Raw genomic sequence first — 27476 nt, 5'->3', positions numbered from 1 at the left:
AGCCCCCACTCTGTACAAAAGAAAACAAACAAACAAACTTTTGAATTTATTTTAACTTGCCTAATTTCTTTTGGTGGGGGAGGGAAGTCAGTGGATTCAACATCATCGTAAACATCACTGTCTCCAGAATCTAAAATAGATTTGAAGAAAAAAAAAAAGATAATTATAATTGGTTATGCTCATACATATAGTTTGGTGATAAATTTGGACAAAAATAGTAAATTAGGATTTCAATTTTAGACAAAAGCCATACTTTAAACTAAGACATTATCTTTATGTTATCTTAAAATTGTGCTTTACGCTTAACTTTGCAGTTTAAAAATAAACCAATTTTTGTTTCCTGGATTGTTTAGCCATTCAAATAAAGCTTAGACAAGGCAAAAGTTACCATGACATTTGTCAGGTAAACCTGGCCTAGTACATTGAGTAATATGTTGTAACAGTGAATTTGTGTGTTATGATATGCCATGACAAATATAAACCTGGCTATTACGTGAACTTTCTTATATTAACAGAACATAAGTTGAGGTGTTGAACAGTCAAGAAATCTTCTGACTGAGTTAAGTAAGATTTAGCTAATGCATTTCAGGGCACTACTGGCTTATGTATATACATATTTCTGGATTGGATTATGTCCTGTATTTGCTGTTAAACTGTGTTACTAAAATGCTATTAATCTCATTGAGTTGGAATCTTAAAACAGGCAAAGCTGCTTGTCAGTATTTGTTGCCTAAGGAGTATTATGCTTGTCATTTCAGATATCCCAAAATATCTCTTTCGACAGTCTCTGGACTCAAACTACATATAACATTAAAATATGTTACAAATAGGCTTTGTTTAGTGGCTGCCTCATTTAGTGGCCTTCACAGTTACAACGACGATAAAAAAAAAAGTAAAACTGTGATTAATCCTTGCATCAAACTTCATAGGTCTGTAAAGCAAAGGAAAGCTGAAGTAAAAACTCAAGCAGTTTGAGAAATACTAAGTTGAAGATACCATATTCAGGTGGCAAAAGGCCACAACCATGAGATGGCAGCAAAAGCCTACATTTTTTAAAGATCTCTTTGCTGCCATCTCATGGTTATCCAGATTTCTGCATTGAAGATGTAGTAGTTGTAATTCAATTCAGCCATAGTCAAAGAATTTCATCCAACGACTTACCCTTCCCTGTTTGTTTTGCTGAAGGACTTCTTCTAGAAATAAATTTAGAAACAACCTTAATTAATATATAAAATGGAAGGATTGGTATTATCTCAACTTTAAATCATATGTGGCTAAATACAAAAGTATAAAGCAAGTATCTTGAATTTTTGTCATTCAACCTGCAGACTAAGGTTGGTAGGTTCAACATCAAGAAAGCTATAAAATATCCACCCTTGCTTTATATAATTAAATAACAAATCTATAAATATTATAATAGCAAGAACCTTTACCTATTTCACACGTGAACTTTTCTCAGCTTTGTTTCTTGGCTATAATTAGACTTCTATTTCTAAAGCTATTATACCACTCTGAAATTAATACCTTGGCCTGAAATAATTGGAAGGACTTTAAACAGTTCCAAAGTATTACATAAATGCAATATATTATTGTTGCTGTTGCTATTAAAGCAATATAATTAAAGGAGGAGCATGCTGATGAATGCTTCCTATTTAGCAATGGAATCCTGTGAAATTCACACTGTCATTGTTCCACTAGGAGTCACTCTACCAGCATGTTTCCCTGGTCAAACCCAGCTAATGTGAGTTATTAGAGCTATGCAAGGCCAATAATTTTTATTCTAGTAGGTCAGGTCTGCCTGCTTCTAATTCTGCTACCCAGATTGGTACCCTGAACCTATTCTCAATAGAAGCCATCTAAATGATTTGGGGCCTGGAGGCTAAAACATATGAAGAGCAGTTGCAAGAACTAGGCATGGCTAGTCTAGTGAAGAGAAGACCAGGGGTGACATGATGGCAATATTCTAATATTTGAGGGACTGTCACAGAGGGGAGGGGGACAAACTATTTTCCAAAGCACCCAAAGGCCAGACAAGGAAATATCAATGGAAACTGATCAAGGAGAGATTCATATCTAGAAATAGATATGCTGGTGACTCAGCAGGCTGATAGCATTGTGATTAACACCAGCTGTCTGCAATTACTGTAAGTTCGAATCTCACCAGGCTCAAGGTTGACTCAGCCTTCTATCCTTTCTAAGGTAGGTAAATTGAGGACCCAGTTTGTGGGGAAAATAAGCTGACTTTGTATAAATATACAAAAGTATGAAGGCTATTGCTTAACACATTGTAAGCCGCCCTGAGTCTCCAGAGAAGGGCGGCATATAAATCAAATTAAAAAAAAAAAAAAAAGGAGAAATTTTCTGACAGTGAGAACAATCAACCAATGGAACAGCTTGCCCTCAGAAGTTGTGGGTGCTTTATCCACTGGAGGCTTTTAAGAAAAGCCTGGACGTTCACTTGTCAGAAATGATGTAGGGTCTCCTGCTGGAGCAGGGGGTTGGACTAGATGACCTATAAGGTCCCTTCCAACACTGTTATTCATCTCTCCTTGCTTCATAGTAAAACCGCTTCGCCTAACATACAACCATGATAGTTAAAAGATATCAAGTCACAGACAGAAAGGCCCAGCTTTTTATAGTCAAGTGGTATTTCCATAGCTTGAGTTATCATGCATGTTTGATTTGTGGTTTATTAGGCTGCTGTGAGAAGTGGTTAGTAGAGCACAATCATCAATGAATCCGTGGTATTATTAGCTTTAGTGAGCTTTGCGTGTGTTACTTTTCACAGCAGTCTCTTACAAGGAATTTTCATCTTCTGTCACATTGACTTTGGATGCTGCCTCTCGCATACTTTTCTTTTGGTAATCTTTTCCCTTTAAAATCTTCAAAAGCCCCTTGGACCAGGTGTCACTCTTCTCTTCATCCTGAGACACAGATCTTTGAAGTATGCACACAATTATTACATAGTAGAATATTAAAAAAATGTTAGCAACTTTGGCCTAGTGGGTTAATTGAATAATTGAAATATGTATACAAGGAGCTACTTGTAGATTATTTAGAGCAGTGTTTTTCAACTTTGGCAATTTTAATATGTATGAATTTTAACACCCAGAATTCTCTCTGTGGAATTCTGGGTGTTGAAATCCATACAATCTTAAAGTTGGTGAATATGAAAAACATTTATTTCAAGTTAGCACTTTAGGCAGCCCTGCCCAGAGGTAAATCAAAAGGTTGCCCTCTGTACAAATGAAGGGTGCCTATTGTGCATGCACACAAATACATCTGAACACATGTGTTTAATAATATGGTTAGCATACCTTAATTATCTTTGCTATGGGAAGCATTAGCATTAACTATATACACCATAATTTGCTATATGAAATATAGTTGTCTGAAACGTTTAAAGTATACATCCCAACATAATGTGTGGATCAACTAAGATAATATTTGGAAACATAAGTAATGTTCTTGAGTGTCTATATGAAGGTATATTGGAATTAGTTGCTCTATAATGCATGAAATAGGCTAAGATGACAACAACAGCAGCAGCAGCAATGATAACAAAGAAGAGAATCACACATGACTCATGACTTTAGCCCAGTCCTAAACCTGTATATATATAGGAAGAAATGTCAATTAATTTAATGGGACTTGGTGAAGGAAATATTCATAGGACTGAGTTCAGAATTTATGGATAAACATGTCTATAATTTCATTTTCAACAACTTGCAAAATTCACCCAGTATGTAACTTGTTAATTTCCTAACACATTTATATCTTGAGCTAACACTTTGTGGGTAATTCATACTTACTTGGCTGGAATCTCATCATCTTCTATACCATCATAAATGTCATCTGGGGGAGGTGGCGGAAACCCTGTTTTAAGGGGATAGGGGAAGAAATAGGGAGAAATGGAGTTTATGAATTAATTCATCTTTTAGTTTAAATTTTGCAGCAAGTTTATAAGTTTGTCAGTTTATAAGTTCAAGGAAAAACAACAGAACAGTTAAAATATAAATACATATACCCTAATACATGTAAGGTTATTTACCATGCATCCGATACATTTTCTACTCAGAAGCAGATCTCACTGAGTTCAGATTTAAAATGGACAGATATCCTAGTTCACAGAAGAAATCTTCAGTTTCAGTCTTGTCTAAATTGGGGCTTTCCACACATGTTGGACTACAGATCTCATCATTCCCATTCTGAAAAGAATGCTGTTCTTTAAAGGAATGAAATCTAAGCTGGCATCTTGTTGCCCATTAAGAATTAGCACCCCCTTGGTCCCCCACTGTGCAATGGAATGTCTTGGATGGATTTGATACTGGATTAAGTCACATTGAATAAATGTCTGGGAAGAACCTAATCAAATGAGTAATATACTGTAGCTTGTTGATTCAGTAGTTACTAGCTCTCTCCATTTGTGGCTATTATTAAAAAAGTTAAAATTTATTTAGTTTTAAAACAAACATGATGATTATGGTTGAGACTTTATTTTATGCTCAGTGTTTAAAGCAGGGGTCTCCAGCCTTGGCAACTTTAAGACTTGTGGACTTCAACTCCCGGAATTCCTGAGCCAGCTTTTGCTTTATTCTTGGCTTAAAGAATAAAGGTATTTACCCTGAATATTTAGCACAGGGCAAACTTTTCTGACTTTGCTTGGTGTTCAGTGAGAGAAAGTCAGAGAGAGAAGTTTTGATTTGCTAAACGTTTTAGTAAAGGGTGCGTTAATATATGAATTGACTGATATTTTTTTTCTTGTATAAACAGGTCACTTTCCAATTGTTATAAACTCGAGTCATCATTTTACTCTGAAATAAAACTGCTGAAATGTTATTATGACATCATCTTATTTTGAGATTACTTTCTTAAAATGGAGCTGCTCCCATTCTAAACTACTTCAGTTAACTTCATCATCCATTGTTTATAGTTGAGAATCTTGTGTGAATTCAGACATTTGGGGTTAATTCTGTCAGTCATTATTAGGCAAATCACTGATTTGCCTAACATTCAAACAGATGTAGAAATCACAGTTTATCATGCTGGAATGGCTGACAAACAAACTAAAACTGAAGGGTTTCCAACCTTTTGAGGTCAACAATAGTTGGTTAGTCAGTCACAATCTCCTCATATACCTAAAGATAAAGAAAGCCTTGTACAATAACCTCCCGCCATTTTATTTTCCAAGAATGCCTCAGGAATCCATGTGGGGACCCAAAGGCATTATTGTAAATACAGATTATGCTTCACATGGATCAATTGTAGTTTCTACTGTGAAAAAGAGCAACACAAAAGAACATCACAATGTTAGAGATAATCATTATTTCAAGACTTTAATAAAAAGGAGAACTCACCTCCCACAGTACTCTGACTTCCACTTTGCCCATAAAACAAACAAAGAAAAACAAAATGTTGAATGGAAAGAAAACCAGATACATTTTCACATACATGCAAAGTCACATTAAGGGTTGATCACTCTCACCAATTCTTTTCATACTGTCGCTAATCTCTATAACTGTTTCTTGAGAAAAATGACAATATTTTCTGGGCCAATAGTGATCTTAGGAATTTCAAGAACCTGACACAGGTTGATGCAAGGTTGCTGTGTTCTATACAGAACAGTTTTGTTTGTACAACATGCTTACAGATGTTTAACTGATCCATGGTTTTATTCTACAGATTATTGGCGCAAAGCTGGCTACATTCTACGCAATGCTACGCAAACCTAGCCAATGGTTGTTTTAGTGACTGGGTCAGATATAACATGTTTCTTTAAAGTGAACTAAGGCTGTGCAACAATCCGGATTTAAAGGGCAAAATGTGCTTTACAGCAATGTTACAGCATGTCAGCCAGTGGTGGGTTGCCCCCGGTTCAGACTGGTTCTATAGAACCGGTAGTAAAACTGGCAGGAGGTTCCGCCCACTGACTGCGATGTCATCAGGAAGCTTCTGAACATGCACAAAAGTGCATGTGTGCAAGCAAAGCTAGCGTGTGCGCGTCCCCGTTGCAAACCAATAGTAAAGATAAGTAGAACCCACCCTGATGTCAGCTTTCCATTTATTACTCATTTGGAAATAAAATATGCATTTTTTTTTTTGAAAAGCAAATTTTAGTGGCACCAGTACTGTACAGTTGTTATAGTTCTCTGGAAAAAAAACAGGTTGGGGAGTGTCTAAATAGTCTTCTGAATAGTTTTTATCCCAGAGCTATAATTGCACTCAACAATGAACTAAAGGGCCACCATCAGTGAGCTGTTGACAGCTTTACTTGGTCTGCTGTGTGGATGCTTGGGTGATTTAGGGGTTGGGAATTTTTGGGGGTGGGGGTGTCTCTGGGGATTGTCATGTGTGTTGGTCTTGGTCTCTGAGTGTTATGTGAATTTCATTGTATGGGTATACTGTGTATATACGTACAATAACAATAAACTTTATATAAAAATATAAAGATGTAGAAGGATGAATCAGCACAAGAGGTTGGACTACACAGAATTAGTGATAGTATTTAGGGGTTAGACGTGGTGCTCATCACTTTGTTCACAAATCTGTGACATACCTGCTGATACTATCGTGGTCTCCGACATCATCATATACTTCTTGATCACTGTCTGAGTGCTTTGACTGAACGTGCACGGGAGGCCGTGGCTTCCTTTTTAATGTATCATAGTCAATTGCCACCATGGTAGTTTTAATGTAGCCATCTAAAACAAATATAATTTGGTGATATGGTTGCTTTGGTATATAAAAAAAATACATCTAGGAACTGAAAAATCATCATGCAAAATATCTTGTGGTATAGAACAAAGAGGTAGTGAAGTATCCTGCTAATTCAACAGATGCAGAATATACCTTACCCGAATTAGAAAAATAATTGCTCTGTTTTGCAGATGAGATTATAAATCCAATTTTGGACAGTACCAGGGTTCTCTGGCTTATGTTTTTTCCATAGAGAAATAAATAAGACATAGTACATGGAACCCCCTCATGGATTACTGCCTTGTTGTGGCAAAGGGGCTCGCGTAGCTCAAGGAAGCTATGAGCTATGCCATGCAGGGCCACCCATGACAGGCAGGTCATTGCAGAGAGTTCTGACAAAATGTGATCCACTGGAGAAGGAACTGGCAACCCACTCCAGTATCTTTGCCATAAAAACCCCATGGACAGTACCAAAAGGAAAAAAGATATGAGGCTGGAAGATGAGTCCCTCAGGTCAGAAGGTGTCCAATATGCTACTGGGGAAGAGCAGAGGGCTAGTACTAGTAGTGCCAGAACGAGTGAAGCGACTGGGCCAAAGCCGAAAGGACACTCAGCTGTGGAAGCATCTGGTGGTGAAAGGAAAGTCTGATGCTGTAAAGATCTTTTCTCCATAGGAACCTGGAATGTAAGATCCATGAATCAAGGCAAGCTGGACGTGATCAAACAAGAGATGACAAGACTGAACAAAGGCCAGATCCTGAAGATAAAACTTAAATACTTTGGCCACCTAATGAGAAGGAAGGACTCAGTGGAGAAGAGCCTAATGCTGGGAAAGATTGAGGCCAAAAGAAAAAGGGGACGACAGAGAAGGAGGTGGCTGGATGGAGTCACTGAACCAGTAGGCATGAGTTTAAATGGACTCCAGAGGATAGTAGAGGACAGGAAAGCCTGGACGAATGTTGCCCATGGGGTCGCAATGGGTCGGACACGACTTCGCAACTAACAACAAAAGTACATGGAAATCAAGTTTATTATAGGAAAAATTGAATTAGGATCTTCCTCCTTCCTATATTAATTTTCTATAAACATTGTACATAATATGTTTCCATTTTGTAGCCTCTCATCTGTAGTCTGAAGCCAGTCAGTCCAGGTACAATTTTATGAATACCAAATGTTAGCATAATAGCCCCTCTTAAACCCACCATGTGAGATATGAAGATAATCCACAATCTATGCATTATACTAGCTTGAAAGAAAAGCTGATAAAAATAAAATTAATTCTGTAGCATGTCCACCTACACCTGTAGTACAAAGAGTGTAAGACAAAGGTATCTCTCCTTTGAGATTTAGATCAACATCACAAGACTTCATTATGACAAAAAAGCAAAAATTGGTGCTCACATGGTGGAGGAAGTTAAAAATACAAAGCAATATTAACCTTGCTAAGAGTGCTATAACAGAATTGCCCATAAAAAAAGTTTTGAGGAGATCGTAGGCTATGATGGTTCAGCTGATCTGAGAGCCCAAGAAACATCTAATACATAATAGCTATGCTTGTATAAATATAATAAATATCAGGGTAGATATAAACATGCACCTCAATATAAATAAAGAATATAGTGCTTGGGTAGCATCTTCTTATTTCTCTAAAATATAAAGAACTGCTGAAACCGTGTCTTTATTAACATGTGATTTGTGCAAATTCTAGCTTAAATATGAGGTGAAGAGTAGGTGTTTCACCCTACTGTAGAAGGACAAACCATTTATTTCTTGACAAGAAAGGGAAGGATTTGGGAATAACCACCCTGTCTTTGTGAGCCAGTCTATGCATTTGTTCCTTCTGAATGGTTATAATCCAGTGATGGGAAACCTTTTGGAGACCAAGTGCCCAAACTGCAACCCAAAACCCACTATTTATTGCAAAGTGCCAATATGGCTAGTTAACCTGAATAATGAGGGATTACTCCTTAAAATAATGATAAACAAGGCAGAGTTCAGCTAATCGTTCTAAGAAAAACATGATAAATGCACTTTTATGCCCCTTCATTTCTTTTTCTGCTTTTGAAATATTTTGAAAACTTTTGTAATATCATTTCTCTTTTTCCCTCCCTCCCTCTCTTCCCCTCCCTCTCTCTCTCCTCCCTGCAGGAGAAATGTAATGGAGCTGGGCTAGGGCAATGGCACACATGCCCATAGAGAAGGCTCTAAGTGCCATAGGTTCGCCACCACTGTTATAGTCCATGTCTAAGATGGGTGAATGAAGCTATCAATATCATTAATCACCAACAAAACTCAAATGTTTGTAATCATATCACCAAGAGCCACAGTGGCGCAGTGGTTAGAATGCAGTACTGCAGGCTACTTCTGCTGACTGCAGGTTGCCTGCAATTCAGCAGTTCAAATCTTACCAAGCTCAAGGTTGACTCAGCCTTCCATCCTTCAGTAAAGGTCTGTAAAATGTGGAGCCAGATAGTCAGGGGGCAATATGCTGACTCTGTAAACCACTTAGAGAGGGCTGTAAAGCACTGTGAAGTGGAATATAAGTCTAAGTGCTATTGCTATTAGAATTTCTCACAATTCTAGAAGTGGGGTGAGCAAGAACAGCAATAATATGGCAGGAAAGAACAGCAAAGATTTGGCAGGAGAGGCATGTTTTGGGTCCTCTCAGTTAAGGAGGGGACCCAGAAGATGAACCGTTTCTGCTATGGTGCTCATTCTTTTCTTTTCTTTTTTTTTTTAAATTTGATTTATATGCCGCCCTTATCTGGAGACTCAGGGCGGCTTACAATGCATTAAGCAATAAGCAATATTGAAATTTCCCCCTGAGTTGAGGTTGGCCCCAACTCTTATGGCCTTCCGGAAGGCCCTCAAAATGTGTTTTTGTGTGTGTGTGTGTGTGTGTGTGTGTTTTCATCAGGCAGCAGAGAGCCTGTTCCTTGCCTCCCCATGTATAAAGTTCTGATTTTGATAAAGATCTTGTTCTTATTTATGTTTCAGTATTTACGTGTTTTAAATGGTTTTATAATAAGTTTCAATTGTTGGTTTTATTGTATCCTGCCCAGAGTCACCATGTGTGAGATAGATGGCCATATAAATTAAATTAAAATAAATAAATAAATAAATGTAATACATAAATAAATGCAGAAGCAAATGCAGAGATACAAGAACTATATCCTTGGGAAAATTCAGGCTCTTTCATCATTATGTTAGCATAAATTCTCTTAATTTCCACACATTGTAGTATACCTACATGAGCCTTTTAATCTTCCTAACCATTTCCCTTCTGGATTGTCTGTGATGCGAAGTATTTCAATTAGATCTCCTTGTTTGAATGACAGATCATACTTTCCTCCTTTGAAGTCTGTGGAAGCTCGTGCCTGGTGAATAACTTCAATGGGGCCTTCTAGCTATATAAAAGATGAAGATACGTAGTTAGGTTTTAGTACTTAGGGAGAATGAGAGAAAGAGAAAACCAAATCGTAGCTTGAATGATAAAACTAAAGATAATGCTAAAACGTGTGTGTTATGAGAATGAGACCTCTCCATCCCATGGGCTTTATGCACTCTCCCTTTCCTGTAGTAAAGAAGCTTAGAAGTTCTGCTTTGATAACCTCACTTGGTTGTGTCCTCTGAATCAAGGTTGAGGGGAAGATTCAAATGGGAACAAAATCTCAGTAGTGTTCTTCGCTCCTTCCTTAGAATGGGGTGGAGGAACACTCAGCTCCCTTTTGAAAATGCATGAGATGACAAGGATAGTGGGGTTCTTTTCCCCCCAGCAAAAATACCTGTCATGCTTGCAGAAGTATAAGGTTCTGTTCAGAGGTTGATCTGGAGCAGAGGTCTCCAACCTTGGCAACTTTAAGATTTGTGGACTTCAACTCCCAGAATTCCTCAACCAGCTAGGAGTTGAAGTCCACAAGTCTTAAAGTTGCCAAGGTTGGAGACCCCTGATCTGGAGCACTTCCTAGACTGACCGTGACCATACAGTGTCAAGTATTCATATGGCCATGCTGGTTTTTTTCCCTTCAATAAAATAATAAAGATAAAAGGATCCAGCATTTTATTCAATGGACGACGCCTATTATCTACCTCTTTTATTGAATGAGCTGGCTTTGTTATTTTTCAAGGGTGTAAATAATGAAGAAAATGTGCTAGTTAAGTTTAACTTAACTATTTAAACTACTTAATTAATTAACTTATTAATTAATATCTGGGAGCGACTTGATGGAATCAAAAATCAAAAGAACAAATGAAATGGCAATTTCTGCTAGATAACTTGTGATAAGTCCATCAGATACCCATGGTACAAAATATTCCATGGTCTCCACCAGGTTCTTTAAATCCTTTTATTTAAAATAACTCCATAAATGAAGAACCAACATGCTAAAAAGTCATCTTCATTTCCATAAAATTTCCTTTGGTTGCCACATAAGTTCCAGAAATATTTTCAGAATATAAAAATAGCTGGGGTTGGAGCCTAGTGCTTTTATGTGGAAAAAGAGCAAATGTCAACAGAATTAATAGAGAGCATCTTGGAAAGCTAGAGGTTGTGTGACTGAACCCATCTACCATGGCACCTTTACCAGAAGACAGCCATTTTATGAAAACACACATGACCTCAAAATTGCAGACATTCTTTGTTAGCTGCTTGCATTTTTCGATTATTTATAGTTTATAATATTGTGCTATCAATATCTGCTGAGCCCTGGTGGCGCAGTGATTAGAATGCAGTATTGCAGGCTAACTCTGCCCACAGTCTAGAGTTCGATCCTGACCAGCTCAAGGTTGACTCAGCCTTCCACCCTTCCGAGGTTGGTAAAATGAGGACCCAGATTGTTGGGGACAATATGCTGACATTGTAAACTGCTCAGGGAGTGATGTAAAACACTATGGAGCAGTATATAAATCTAAATGCTATTGGTGTCATTTTGGTTAACTCACTTGATTAAGCAGGCATTAAAATATTAACTTTTGCTGTTAAGTAAAAATACCAAGTGACTATTTTAGCAACTTTAAAAACACAGAACATAGAATTATAGACTGGAAGGGTCCTTGGGGGTCTTCTAATCCAACCCCCTGCCCAAGGCAGGAGACATTATACCATCCCAGTCAAATGATTGTCCAATCTATTTTTGAAAACCACCAGTGAGGGAACCACCAGCTCCTATTCCATTCCAGTTCTTTGCATGACTTTCTTGAAAGAAGTTTTACCTTGAATTTCTTTCTGAGTTCTTGCTCCTTTTTATCCTTATCCCTTTGTTCTTTCTTTTGATCAGATTTTTTCTTTTCCTCCTTCTCTTTCTTTTTTTCCTCTTCTTGTGGTGTAAATCTGCACAATAAGAAGAAGGAGACTTAATACGCTATTCAGCTGTAAAGATGAATTACCCCCAAAGGGTGTTTTTTTTTTTATTTAAAAAATGTGGTTCTATTTGAGGTGCAGCTCACAGTTTTGAAGAAAGGGGCAGACTTAGCAAGATCTCTGGAATAAGATGATATATACCACCTCTCTTTCCTCAAATCAACATTTCTGAGGGCCCTTTTAGAAAATAAAAAATGACCATCAGTGGAAAGAATTTTCCAAAATGTCCATTAAAATGGGAAGTTGTGTTTGGGTGAGGGGATGTTGACTACCAATCTACTGAAGTTAGTAAATCTCGCTACTGCTTACATCTGCTATTTTGATATTCTAAATAGGGGATTTTGTACCAACATTTCCTGTATACAACCTCACTTTTACTGGAAAGGCCAGCAAATTGAGTAACAATCTGTTTTCTTAATCAACCTGATTGTCAGTCAAATCCAGTATTTTGTAACCAGCCAAATTTCAAGGCCAAACTGCTTTTTTGGGTTAAACCAAAATATCTTCTGATTATGCTATCAAATTTCAGTGATAAAATTGCCAAGTTCTCCATTTGGCTAATGGAGTTTGACTAAACCCTCAGAAAGGAAGGCTTAACAAAAAGAAAGGAAGGAAGTATTTTGCAATATTCTGCCTAATGTAACTTTACATTAGAAATAGTGTTGATTCTCCTGGTTGTGGGTCTTGTCTGGTCTATCTGTCTTGCCAGACTTAGTATTTTCCTCTCTTTTTAGTCTCCAGAAAACCAGAGAGGGTCCCTTCTGAAACACTTCTCAGGGGTTTCCCCCATTTGCAAACCAAGTTGCCTCGTATCAGACCATTGCTCAAGCTGCAAGTCTTTCTTCTATTCCCCCAAGGTCATTCCCACATACCATCACACTCCCCCAGTACCTCCCCCTCCACTTGTAAATGGAAAATACTGACCTGACCTAAACCCCCTACAAAACCTAAATTCAGATTATGACCAGGAAAAATTAGTCTGCTTGCACAGGGCAGACAATCTTCACATGAAGCAATAGATCGGTTTGAGATCTCCTGATTTTTTTTTTAAAGGTAAACAATAGTGGTGCAACCTGAAAATGGACAACGAATAGTCAAATAGACTGTTTATACTTTTGCCCATTTAATGCATCCCCAATGTAATTCTTTCCAGCCTTTTATAATTCAAGAAATATTGACATAGCTAAAAGCAAATTGACTTATTCATAGCTCGAGCACAAGCCTCTAAAATGTGCAGGAAAAGAAAAGTCATGGATGATCAGGATATATTGGACATTGGTAATCAGAATTCATGCCTAGAATGCCTCAAGTGGAGCTTTACATTTTCTTTTGGATCTTTTTGCAAATAACTTTTGATTGTGGTCATGATTTAATAATAGCTGCGATTATTATCATACGATCAGAGGCCCACACTTTATATATCTTTTTCATACCTCATCTCATTTATGTCTTCATACATTTCTCCATCGCTGTTCTGATTTTATGAAAAGGGGAAAAAAAGTTTTAGTTTTTATTGAAAAGTAAGAAGACTGAAAAATGTGTATACATACACACATATATACATACCGGTACATACACATATACATACGTACATGTATACGTGCATACACAAACACACACACACATTTGTAGATTATGAAGGGTAATACTTACTTCATCTGCATTCCCAGTATCTAATGGATAAAAAGGCGAAACAATTGCATTACATTATTTTGCAGTCTAGCAATCAAAATACCAAGTCATGGGTAGCCCTTGTTAAATAGTGGTGTATGGGGAGGTTGGGGGGCAACAGGCTGGGAAGGAAGGGAATCGGGGTGGGTGGGTGTATATAAACAATGATGTCATGCAAATTCTGTCTGTTTTAACCTGCTTTGAGATGTTCCAGACATGGCCCAGAGACATGGACTTGTGATACAATTCTATGACACTATTTTTTATTATACGTCTTTATATATTCCACAACAATTCTATGAAAGCTTCATCTAAATCAAATGTTAGCTCATTATATAACATGAATGCTGCAATGGAGTATTAATCCTTGTATTAATCCTTGTACTTAATCTGAAAATCCCCTTCATCTTTAATTACTCTATTGTTTATCTTACTGAGACTCTGCATGCTTCAAAAATTCTTTGGAAAATGTGTTTTGGATCTTCTTATCATAGTGGAAAAGACTAGATTTAGGCAATTTGCATGCTACTCAGTCTGTTTCTGTTGCTGTTTATTCAATCTATATGAAAACAGACTTAGCTATGGGAGACCTTGAGGTAGAAGATGGACCTGTAGGTCCTTCTTCATGATCGCTAAATGGACAGGTCATATGCAAGGAAACCAAGGACACATGCCAGGGCATTCTAGGATGGGGAAGTCAGTGTGTTAAGATATCACATTTTTTGTAACTGCAGATGCAAACATCGAAGTTGGCTTATAGAGCTTGATTGTCAATACATTTGAACCCAGAGTCCTGACTTATTTCTCATTTGTTATGGATCCCATACATGTCCTCTGTCCAGTGGTGAAATCCAAATTTTTTTACTACCGGTTCTGTGGGTGTGGCTTGGTGGGCATGGTGTGGCTTGGTGGATGTGGCTTGGTGGGTGTGGCAGCGGAAGGATACTGCAAAATCTCCATTCCCACCCCACTCCAGGGAAAGGATACTGCAAAATCCCCATTCCCTCCTCACTCCTGGGGGAAGGATATTGCAAAATCTCCATTCCCACCCGATTTTGGGGCTAGCCAGAGGTGGTATTTACTGGTTCTCCGAAGTACTCAAAATTTCCACTACCGGTTCTCCAGAACCTGTCAGAACCTGCTGGATTTCACCCTGCCCCTGTCCATGATAATAGGTTATCGTACCTTCTGAACCAAATCCAACATCATCATAATTTTCTTCATTTTCTTGGCCTCTGCAAAACAACAAAAGTGAATTTGTTAAGAAAAAGAAAAAAGCCCATTGAAATATATTTTCTTTTTTAAGTGAAAGTCCATTCTGTTTTATAGTTTATTGGGAAAGGTTTAATTAAGATTTTTGCATAAGATTTTTATGTTTTTAATCACAGAATGTGGTTCTTTTTCTAAGAAGTTTTTAACACTTGCATTTGAATAAGGACTATTTTCCACATTATTTCCATGCTAAAAAAACCTATGCTTAATACATTTCTGCCTGCCATAGTAGCCACACTCAAACAAGATCCATCCAATCCTCAGCCCTATATTTTATACATAAACAGGACAATTTGAAATCAAGAGGCCATGAGTTCTAGTTTCACCTTGAAATATTTACAATAATAAAGATGGTAAATCTATCTATCATCTATCTATCTATCTATCTATCTATCTATCTATCTATCTATCTATCTAGCAATCATCTATCTATCTATCTATCTATCTATCTATCTATCTATTATTGGCTTTTGCACAATCTTCCCCCAAAATAACTTTTTATTGTCACAAGAGAATAGTTCATATATAATGGGATTCGTCTGATATTGGCTTGGCATGTTGTGGCTTTATAAACCATTATTTATGGCTCAGCATGTTAGGTGAACCTAGTGAAGTATATCTTGATTAAGAAATCTTTATGAAACAACCATAACTTTTTGCTGTACATAGCTTATTGCAGCTGTTTATTGCAGTTCCCTGTGATGAATACCAAAACTCATGAGCTTCAGTATGAGCACAGGGAGAAGACGTTTCAATGAAGAGAAGTACAGAGATTCATCTCACTTTTTAAGAAAAAAGAAAATATGGGACTATAATTCACAACTATGTACCTTAAATCAGGTCTGGATGGGATGTTCCCCCTTGGGGGGAGAACAGGAGTTTGTGTTGATGGACGGAAACCTGGAGGAGGGGGAGGAGGAGGTGGGGGTGACGATAAATCTGTAGACTGTGTGGCATGAATGGGTGGCAGAAGTGGGGGAGGCAAACCTGCTGAATTGGATGAACAGGAACCTGGAACAGAAACAAGAGACACTTAATGTATATGAAATCATCATCACCATTCCTTTCCATATTGCTACTCTAGCTCTGCAGTCTGCGTGGCACATATTTTTATCAGATCAGATGCTGATTAATTCATTATGCTTTTGCATAACTTCTGCTTTGGATAAACTGTCCGTATTCTAATAATTACAGTTTACCATGTGTGTATTCATGCATGCTTTCATTCTTTCCTGTACTCCAGAAAACAAAGACACTCTGAAAACAATATATATATTGTAAACAATATATATATATTGTTATATATATATATATATATAAACAATATATATATATATATAATGCAAAACTTCTCCCTATAATCACCCTGTATAACGCTAATGTGAAGTGACATGAGCATATCCACATTATAGTTATAGAAACTTTTTTTAAAAAAAATACTGCAAATTGACAATGAAAGAGAAAAAAATGGATATTTCTGAAACCCAGTAAATACTACAGAAATCCAGATAAGAGATTCTTCCATTCCTAATAGTTGGGGGAAAAATAATCAACAAGATGAGGGAGATGATCCCTTCTGACTCTCACTTTTTTACAGTATTTTTACAGTATGACATTGTACAGTATTACAGTATATTTTACAGTATTACATTGTACAGTATTACAGTATTTTTTTACAGTATTACACACTGTGCTATATCAGGGGTTAGCAGTATGTATCATGTTGACCAGCAATAACTATAGCAAAAACAGCAAACAAGATTTAGGGTGACAATGCTGAAATCATATATTTGGCAACCTCATGAGATTTCTAGCTGGCTTACCAGATATCTGAAAGGACAAAAGAAGGCACAGACAATTGGAAAAGAGGAAAAATGAGGGAGTAGAAGGACACCCTAACTATTATATTGGCATCTCTGACAAAAATTAAAAGATGTAAAAAAAGTTGTTGAGTCTCTTGAAAAAGTGCAGAAAACAGCAACAAGGACGATTAGGGGACTGGAGGCTAAAACACATAAAGAACAGTTGCTGGAATTGGGTATGTCTAGTATAATGAAAAGAAGGACTAGGGGAGACATGATAACAGTGTTCCAATATCTAAGGGGCAGCCACAAAGAAGAGGGAATCAATCTATTCTCCAAAGCATCTGAAAGCAGGACAAAAATCAATGGATGGAAACTAATCAAGGAGAGAAGCAACCTAGAACTAAGGAAAAATTTCCTGACTGAACAATTAATCAGTGGAACAACTTGCCTCCAGAAGTTGTCGATGCTCCAAATTTTTAAGAAGAGATTGGACAACCATTTGTCTGAAATTGTATACAGTTTCCTGCCTGAGCAGGGGTTGGCCAAGATGACCTTTCAGATCCCTTCCAACGCAGTTATTCTGTTATTACAGTGAAAAACTGCAAAATATGTACTTACATATATGAAATTACTTTTTCCAGGATCAGAAAGACTGGTTTTTCAATCATAATATTTTTTCAACAAATCTTTATTTTCAAGAAGCTACATTAGCGATAATATAGAATTGCTTTTAAATTTCATTATACAAATGTGTGACCAGTTAGGGGATCTATAGACTAGAGTGATCACAGATTTGAAGGGGCTGGATTGAAACCAATTACTGGAATTGGAAAATAAATTTTAAAAAATGTAAATCTAGGTTGTTCAGTCTGGAAGAAGGACAGAAAGAAGCAGGCAATTTGCAAATACACAAATGTTTGAATGAATATTGTGAAATCAAGCCGTAATAATAAAAATGATAAGCTCACAGCAAGAGACAAATCAACAGCACGGCTGCAGTTATAATTGAATATCTGGGATGCAAAATCATCAAAGAAGAAAAAAAGCCAAACAGTCCACCGCCAAAATGAAAGATCAGGAAGAACGTTAAGATCAACATGCTGAGATCAAGCAAACTAAAACAGATGAAAAAAATAACAAGAAATAGCACCTAGAAACAAGAAAGACTAAGGAAGCACTAGAAATAGAAATGGTTTTTAGTTGAAACATCTGACTGGTCTATAGCCACTCATTGCCAAGCAGTTTAACAACATACTGCAAGGAGGTAAAATTGTAGGTTGGTTAACATTTGCCAAAAATTACCTCATAATGAAGGATACAGCAAAAGTGGCAGCATCAGGCAGCTACAGGCCAATTACTGGCTTACCAACAACTTTCAAATTGCTAATTGCTAATTGATACAGTTCAACAGTATCTAGTATCTGGTTGAAAACAAACTTTGCACTCGAGCAGAAAGGCAACTGCAGAAATAAAGTACAGGAACAAATTGACAAGATGATTTTAGAAAACTGAGAGAAGAAAGACCAACTTGAAGATAACTTTGGTTGATTACGAGAAAGCACGTGATTCTCTGGCACATTATTTGATCATCACATGCCTAAAAATAACAGGAGTCAGTAGAAACTTCAGCAGCTTTGTGCAAAGATCAATGGCACAATGGAAGACACAGTCATTGGTCAATGGTAATAGACTGGGAGAGATTAATATCAACAGAGGATCTTTCAAGGAGACTCACTCTCACACTCCTGCTTGTAATTGCACTGATTCCTCTGTCAACAATGCTGAACAAGTCAGCCCATGGCTATCAAAGATCAAACATATCTGCCAGGCTATCCTAACTCCTTTACATGGACAATCTGAAGCTGCGTGGAAAAATATTACCTGAAATTGAATCTCTGTTCAACACTGTTTGTATATATATCTAAGTGTCAGATATGAACAACCAAACCCACAGATCAGTGGTGGGTTCTAACCGGCTTTACTACTGGTTCTGTTTGTGTGTGTGCTTTGCGCGCAATCGCCTCTTCGGTCATGCGCTTTGCGCACGATCGCCGTGCACATGTTCGTTTCTCTCGCATGTGCGCCAAACTTGCGCTTTGCGCAAGTGTGTTGCGAATCTGCCAGCTGAGGTGTGGCAATCCGCTCTCAGCTGGGCAAAAAAAGAAGAAATATAAGGTCAGAATAACGCGGGGGCGGGCAGGAGGGCCCAGCTCCTGAAGAAAGAGAACTGGTTCGGTGAAGTAATAGCGTCACCACTACTGGCTCGGCTGAACCAGGCCGAACCGGGAGGAACCCACCACTGCCACAGATGCAGATTCCAAGCTAACTACTTTATTATGTTCTGCTTATAATATAGGAATCTCCACAGACTGGGGCAGCCTTCTCTTGGGAAGAAATAGATAAGACTCCAAGGAACTTGGGGAGGAGGTTAGTCCTAGCCCTTTGCTGGTTGTGTAGTGACTCCAGGTGAACTCTGTGCTTGAGCCCTCCTTCCAGCCAGTTTGGAGGCTTCCCAATACCAAGATATTGCAATGAATTTTGGACTGGATAGATATGCCACCTTCATCATAAACAGGGGAAATATAGTAGAAATTGAAGGAATCAAGATGTCCTATGGAAATAACATCAAAAATCTGGATGAAGATGATCACTATGAAGATGGGCATCCTTCAAGCTGACAACATCAACTCACTATAGCAGGGGTGGGCAACTATGGCCCTTTTATAACTTGTGGACTTCAACTCCCAGAATTCCTGAGCCAGCCATGTTAGCTCAGGAATTCTGGGAATTGAAGTCCACAAGTCATAAAAGGGCCATAGTTGCCCACCTCTGCACTATCTCTGCACCACTCTGCACAGTCAAGAAGATTAGATGTGACTACATCAGGAGAGTCAAGAAAATCTTAAAGTTCAAACTCAGTGGAGGAAATACCATCAAGGAAATTAGCATCTGGACAATTCTGGTCATTAGACACACAATATCGAATTCTATATCTGGAATAATTGACAGGACTCAAACAAAACTAAAAGCCTTTGATAGGAAAATAAGAAAAATGACAATGAATCATGCCCTTCATCCACACAGCAATGTTGACAAACTCTATTTACCATGGAAAATAGGTGGGCTGGAATGTTACAAGTACACCAGATAGTTGGAAAAGAAAAAAGGACATTGGAAGTATATCTAAAGAACAGTGAAGAAGATGCAGTGAAGCTGGTATACTATGATGGCTTATTGAATACAGAGAGACCAAACTGGCCTATAAAAAAGACCAAATGAAGAACAGAAAAGAGACATGGCAAGGCAAAGTATTACATGGCCAATACATAAAAATGTAGCAGGCAAAGCAGATAACAACAAGCCCTAGCAATGACTAAGAGCATCAAAGTTGAAGTAAGAGACAGAGGGTCTGATTTATTTATTTATTTATTTATTTATTTATTTATTTATTTATTTAATTAAATTTCTATACCGCCCTTCTCCCGAAGGACTCAGGGCGGTGAACAGCCAGAAGATAAAACACAGGAAATACAAAATCTAAAATAAATTAAAACAAATTAAATAATTTAGGCTGAATTTTAAAATACCCCCATAATTAAACAGATTAAAAATTTATGTTTAAAATTTGAATTTAAAAGAGGAGATGATTTAGGCCAGGCCAGCTTGATGAAATAAAAACGTTTTAAGCGCGCGACGGAAGGTGCGAAGATCCGGGATCCTCCGTATCTCCGGGGGGAGCTCGTTCCAGATCGTTGGTGCCCCCCATGGCTGCATAAGACCATGGCCTTAAGAACAGATGCATACAAAGTCAAAACTGAGACAACAGTAATAGGGAGCAAATGCTGCCTCTGCAAAAAAGCTAAAGAAACAGTGGCTCGCCTAGTTAGCTGCTGCAAGATTGCATCGGCAAACTACAAACGACGACATGACAAAATAGCAAAGGTGAATTGGAATATCTGCAAGAAATGCTCACTTCTGTTAAGTTAGGGCTAGGTTTGAGTTGTACAATGGTGCAGCTCAACAGAAGCAAAACTCTCTCACACGAGATGGAAACAAACGTAACTCCTTCAAACCAAACTTTTAAACATTAGTCACTCACGTGGCCAAATAAAACATTTTAAATGTTCCACGTTAATGTGGAACAAACTAACAGATCAGGACAATTTAAAAAAAAAAACTTAAGTGTGGCAGTGAAAGCTAGGGATAAAACGTCTGTGTTTCCTCTCTTCCATTGTTGCCCTAAACCATGGCTCCCCAAACTTGTCAGCTTTAAGACTTGTGGACTTCAACTTCCAGAGTTCTCCAGCCAGCATAGCTGGCTGGAGAACTCTGGGAGTTGAAGTCCACAAGTCTTAAAGCTGACAAGTTTGAAGACCTCTGGCCTAAACACATGATTAAAACAGGGCTGTACCATTTTCAATACAGGTACCGTAGTCCTCAACATACAACCATTCATTTAGGTACTGTTCAAAGTTACAACGGCAAAGAAAAAGTGACTTATGACCATTTTTCATATTTATGACCGTTGTAGCATCCCCATGGTCACGTGATCAAAATTTGGATGCTTGGCAGCTGACTCAAATTTATGGTGGTTGCAGTGTCTCGGGGTCATCTGATCATCTTTTGCGATCTTTTGACAAGCCATGTCAACGGGGAAGCCAAATTCTCTCAACCACCAGGCTGCTAACAAGTTGTTACTTAACAACTGTGGCAAGAAAAGTCATGGGGCAAAAGTCAATTAACAAATGTCTCACATGAATTTTGGTCTCAATTGTGGTTGTAAATCAAGGACTATCTGTAGTGGCAATCCGTGTAGCTCAGGGTTGAAATCCTGGGACCTGGGGGTTTGCTGAATTTGGGTTGCTAATGTTTCAAAATCAGACTGGGTAACTTTGTCAGTGCTTTGATCCAGGGAAATGGAGTTTGCCGGCTTTTTATAGGTGAAAGCTTGCCCTATTTTTCTTCTTGTAGTTTCTGTGCCTGTTTCTGATAATCCACTTGGTTTGGCTAGCTGCACTGTTTCAGTGTAGATTATTTCCACTTATTGTGTTGGTTAATGCTTATCTCCTTATTGATTGCTGGCCATGTGATAAGGGAGACTGTGCTTCATGCGGTTTGTTTTTAACTTCTTGAGTCTTTGCTTGTTGGAACAGTTTGCAAGCTATTCTCTATCTCTACAGTGTCTACTAATGGCTGATCCATCGGAATGCCAGGCTTATAGGAAATCTTTAGTAGTTTTGAATTTGGCTTGATCTAACATGACTACACTTTCCCACTTGAATTTGTGGTTATATTTGTGTTGTTATATTGCTAAGTTAAAGAATTTTCACCATAAATCCCGAGAGCCTGCTGGTATTCATGGGCACATGCTGCTAATCCTTTGCCTGTTCGTGCTATTTAGTAGCTTCCATAGTCCTTGCATTGTAAAATTTAAATATATCCTCTTTGGTCTTCTTTAGCTGTTGGATCTTTGGGTTGGCTTAAGATGCTTTGGAAGGATTTTGTTTCTGTGTGGGCAACTGTAATATCTTGCAGTTGAAGTAACTTGCTGCGGTTTGAGATAACTTTGATATACGGTTATCCAGCAGTTAAATGTAGATAAGCAAAAACCAAACAATTGACAGGAACAATCTAAGGTAATATTATATAGCCAAACTAAGCCAAGTAAGCCAATCAGAAATAGGCACACAAACTACAGACAAACCTGATTGAGACATCAGTTACACAAGGTAGCACAAATTGCCACACATAAGGCAGCAAACACACTGCCTTAAATCAAAGCATTAAAGGTGTTACTTCACTTGCAAGTATGAAAGTATAAAAGTTTGTCAAGTACAAGTTCCCGACAGGAACCATTTCCTCCTCCCCTTCACTTAAGACAGAATATCAAAAATTCACTGTTATTGACAACTGCTGCTTGCAATTACTGCAAGTTCGAATCTCACCAGGCTCAAGGTTGACTCAGCCTTCCATCCTTTCTAAGGTAGGTGAAATGAGGACCCAGATTGTGGGGGCAATAAGCTGACTTTGTATAAATATACAAAAGTATGAAGGCTATTGCTTAACGCATTGTAAGCCGCCCTGAGTCTCCGGAGAAGGGCGGCATATAAATTAAAGAAAAAAAAAATGCAAGTGAAAGTATTTTTTTCTGAACTCCAACTTTCAGCTCTAGTAAACTCTAAGCATGTATATGTATGTAGAGTGTGATGTAAGGTCAACTTCTATGCACTATTCTAATTCTACCTCTACCTCTGCCTCTACTCTTCCTAATTCTAACATTAAGAAAAGGATTACAGATATTAGTAGCAAGATTTCATCCTTCTCTGGATCAGTCTGGTAACTCATAATTGGCCTTGATCTGCTTGGTGCTTGCGACAAGTAAAACCTTTGATCTTCTTCCCCATCGTTTTCAACCCCACTGAGACCTTCCTGTGATGAACAAATAACAAACTGTGCCAAGCATTTTCCCCTTCAGCACACTTCCTTGGACTGTGGCCTCAGATGCTTTGGATCACTCCTGACCACTGCCTAATAATGCATTTTAGGATCATTAGCCATGTTTTCTTTGAAATGAAACCCACGTCCTTCTTCAACAGTCACTGGAGCAATCCAAGTCCAAGTTAGCCAGTTTAACTGCCAGGCATCGCCTCACTTTTCAAGCTTTCTCCTTCCCACAGTCCTCCTTGGGCTTCAAATCTTCCTCCTTTGTTACTTTGACATCTGTTCTCTTTCTCTTATGACAACAATTTCCTTTCAGAATCTCATACCTACTTTCATCTCCTTATTTAATAAATATTTGACCAGTTGGCTATTTTACAAGGTACTTGTTTCCACATCATATTTTTCTTTTGTTTCTTTTAATATTTCCAAATAGCTTCCATAAACAAGAGTCACTTCCTACTTTATCCTACTTCCTACTTGCAAATGATTGCCTTAAGCTAAGTTTCTTTTATCTTGGCCATGATAACATACAGAGTCCCATGACCTGGTGACAGTATATCACACCATCAAAAGTTTTTCTTTTGATCTGAACTACTAAGTGAGAAACAATGCATAGTGTGCCTCTGATACTCACTATAAGTGTGTTTTTGAGCTTGTAAATATTTTAAATTATCCTATTCTTAGGATCTCGCTCAGATATTTTGAAAGAAAAAGCAAGGTCAAGTTATCTGTTATGGAGTCCATTCATAATTCTTCTAATGTGATCAGCAGTAATGGAGTTGGAAGGGGAGATGTTTGAATAATGCTGTTTTACATCCCTCACATCCTGGACATAAACTGTTTCAACTCTTACCCTCAAAATAGAGCACTGCACATCAGAACAACTAGACACAAGAACAGTTTTTCCCGAACGCCATCACTCAGCTAAACAAATAATTCTCTCAACACTGTCAAACTATTTACTAAGCCTGCACTACTATTAATCTTCTCATCTTCTCATCGTTCCCATCACCCATCTCCTCCCACTTATGATTGTATGACTGTAACCTTGTTGCTGGTATCCTTACGATTTATATTGATATTGTTTCCTGATTGCTTATTTGTAACCTATGACTATCATTAAGTGTTGTACCTTATGATTCTTGATGAACGTACCTTTTATTTTATGTACACTGAGAGCACATGCATCAAGACAAATTCCTTGTGTGTCCAATCACACTTGGCCAATAAAAAATTCTATTCTATTCTATAAATATCTTGGAAGGATGTCCAATTATCTGCAAGAATGAAGGCTCTCAACATTAATTTCAAATTAAACCAATACAATATCCCGAATGACTGGCATTTTATAAGATCACAAAATATTTGTTAGATTTATTTCCAACTTTTTCTTCAGGAGGCGACTTATAAGGGATCTTATTTCATTCCTCAACTCCCTATGGTAGGTTGGGCTGAGAGGTTAGTTAGTAAATTTCCATGGTTGACAATGAACTTGAATCTGGACCTTTCCCATTCAGGTCCAAACATTTGCAATATTTGATGGTACATGTATCCTGGGAAAGTTGTCAACCTTTAAGTAAATGGGATAGGTGCATTTCCCTTGAATCTGCTTAATCTTTTAAGGCCCCTGAGGCAATGCCAATGATGTGGCAATAAATTTCATATCTATCCATGCATCATGTATGAGTGGATTAAAAATTTCCAAATGGTGCAAAGATGAAGAACACCCATGCATATTAAATATATTTAATATGCAACCTGAACAGATTAGGACATGGCTACAACTATTCACATGTTGATCGTATTAGAATTAGACTACTATACACTGACTAGTAATTAATATACTGTATTATCTGAACACTGCTTTTAAACTACCTTTTTCAAATAATAGGTTTTCCTATATAGTAAATTTCTTTGACAATTTTTTTTTTGCTGGAAAAATGAGACCTACATCAAATAAATTACTAAAAGTGCAGTAGTCCTCGACTTACAACAGTTCTCTTAGTGACCATTCAAAGTTAGAAAGGCATTGAAAAAAGTGACTTATGGCCATTTTCATATTTACGACTGTTGCAGTATCCCCATGGTCATGCAATCAATATTCAGATGCTTGGCAGCTGATTCATATTTATGACCATTGCAGTGTCCCAGGGTCATCTGATTATCTTTTGCAACTTTCTGATGAAATCATTAGGGAAGCTAGTTCCACTTAACAACTGTGTTACTAATTTAACAACCACAGTGATTCACTTAACAACTGTGCCAAGAAAGGTGGTAAAATGGGGCAAAACTCACTGAACTAATGTCTCACTTAGTAACAAAAATTTTGGGTTCAATTGTGGTCGTAAGCCGAGGACTACCTTTATGGTCAATCAATGTGATCCAATTGAAAAGAATTTTAGCAAGCAGAAATGTTAAAGATGCAGAAGGAACAGGACAACAGAAATGTAAAATGCCACCCAAATGGAATAAAAAGTGTAGCTTTCATAAGAGTTTTCATAGCACCAGGATTAAATTAAATGTGAGCACAAAATATGCTGTCACATTTTTATAATTATAAGCTTACAAATAGCAACAAGGAACAAGCTTTATTGCTCATGCTATTTTCTTGCGGAGTGTTATCTTGGAATGGTGTTTGAGCAAATTTTGTGTGGAGGTGACTCTTTTCCTTCTACTTAGGACTCTTTTCCTTCTACTAAATGCAGGTAGTGATAGTAGCAGCTCTTGTTATTTTCATAATTCCCTAAGACTGGAATGTAATAAACACATGTTTCTCATGCTACTTGATTTAACTCTTGGTGGACTTCCAATTTTAGACATTTTATAGCAAAACCGTAATAAAAACCATAGTATAAACTAAAAAAGAAAAAAGAACCAAGAAAGAATAGATGAAGTTTGAATAAATATTTAGGGGATAGACAATTTTTGCTAATTGAAAATCATGCTACATTAAAGGTGTGAAATCTACACAATAATTATATATTTTACAGTGATATAGTGTATATCATTGTATAGTGCTTATAAGGTAAAAGTAAAGGTTCCCCTCGCACATATGTGCTAGTCGTTCCCGACTCTAGGGGGCGGTGCTAATCTCTGTTTTAAAACCGAAGAGCCAGCGCTGTCCGAAGATATCTCCGTGGTCATGTGGCTGGAATGACTAAATGCCAAAGGCACACAGAACGTTGTTACCTTCCCACCAAAGGTGGTCCCTATTTTTCTACTTGCATTTTTTATGTGCTTTTGAACTGCTAGGTTGGCGGAAGCTGGGACAAGTAACGGGAGCTCACTCTGTTACTTGACACTACGGATTTGAACAGCTGAACTGCCAACCTTTTGATCAACAAAGGTCGATCCACCACGTCCCTTTTATAGTACATATAGTCATGTGCTTTTAAAAGATGGTACCACGGGCGAGACTATGCAAACAAAAAGTACAAACTCTTCTGCCATCCCTCCCCCAAATCCTTTTTCTCCCTAGATAGTCCTGTCAGTAACTCTAAACTCTAAACTGTTTTGGTATCAAGAAAACAATTGTGATGTAACATTTAAGATGTAGAACTGGGACTGGGAAAAACAAAATAGTCTTTACCCAGCCATTGTTCACTGGATAATGTTGTGGTCCGCTAGCAGCCTGCGGAGCTGGCAGTGGAGTCGGACAGTGATGAGGCTGAGGAAGAACATGAGCTAGTCCTGGAGGCTGGGGAAGGCCCAGATGAGGGCTCTGCGTCAGAGGCAGAGATGGGGCCAAGGCCATCGGGGAGTGATGTGCGGACTTCAGAGCCTCCAGAGGCTGACAGTAGAGAGGCAGAGGAACAGGAGGAGCCTGTTCCTAGTGCACATATGAGAAGAGCTGCCAGAAGGCAGAAGCAGCTAAAGCAGAGAGGACGACTTGGGAGTAGGGCCAAGAGATGATTGGCCCCTTCCATAAAGCTTAAAAGACCAGCAACGGCTCTTGGCCTCTTTGCCGGAAAACAACCGTTGAGAGAATTGCTTCTTGTTTGGCTGTAGTTATTTCTTCTGTTCCTGAACTGTTACCAAGAAAAGCCTTTGGCAGTTTGCCTAATTATCCCAAAGTCAGAGATAAACTAAAGACTGGTGTTTTGAGAACTTTGCTTTCATTTAATTTAGAATACGCTTAGAATGAGTTAATTCTCAGCTGTTTTAATAAAATCTGTTTGTTTTTTGGAACTGTTTTGCATTTAGTATCAACTACGTGGGCCTGGGTCACAACA

General features: G+C 37.9%; 1 protein-coding gene across 1 annotated transcript in view; it reads right to left on the bottom strand.

Annotated features, from left to right (window-relative positions):
* FYB1 (FYN binding protein 1) overlaps window positions 1-27476 on the bottom strand; it is a 65199-nt gene that overhangs the window by 20877 nt on the left and 16846 nt on the right. The window contains exons 3-14 of the mRNA XM_070934563.1: window positions 15829-16009; window positions 14912-14961; window positions 13709-13728; window positions 13489-13529; window positions 11908-12025; window positions 9947-10103; window positions 6557-6701; window positions 5358-5380; window positions 3813-3876; window positions 2800-2937; window positions 1162-1193; window positions 61-130 (exon numbers count right to left, since the gene is read on the bottom strand). Coding sequence (XP_070790664.1) covers window positions 61-130; window positions 1162-1193; window positions 2800-2937; window positions 3813-3876; window positions 5358-5380; window positions 6557-6701; window positions 9947-10103; window positions 11908-12025; window positions 13489-13529; window positions 13709-13728; window positions 14912-14961; window positions 15829-16009 — 1039 coding nt within the window. The remainder of the gene's footprint in view (window positions 1-60; window positions 131-1161; window positions 1194-2799; window positions 2938-3812; window positions 3877-5357; window positions 5381-6556; window positions 6702-9946; window positions 10104-11907; window positions 12026-13488; window positions 13530-13708; window positions 13729-14911; window positions 14962-15828; window positions 16010-27476) is intronic.

This window comes from Pituophis catenifer, unplaced genomic scaffold (genome assembly GCF_029215685.1).
Source record: "Pituophis catenifer annectens isolate HBS135680 unplaced genomic scaffold, rPitCat1.0.hap2 SCAF_2, whole genome shotgun sequence".
NCBI lineage: Eukaryota > Metazoa > Chordata > Lepidosauria > Squamata > Colubridae > Pituophis > Pituophis catenifer.
The sequence above is the reverse complement of the archived record's forward strand: the minus strand, read 5'-3'. Positions and strand labels throughout refer to the sequence as shown.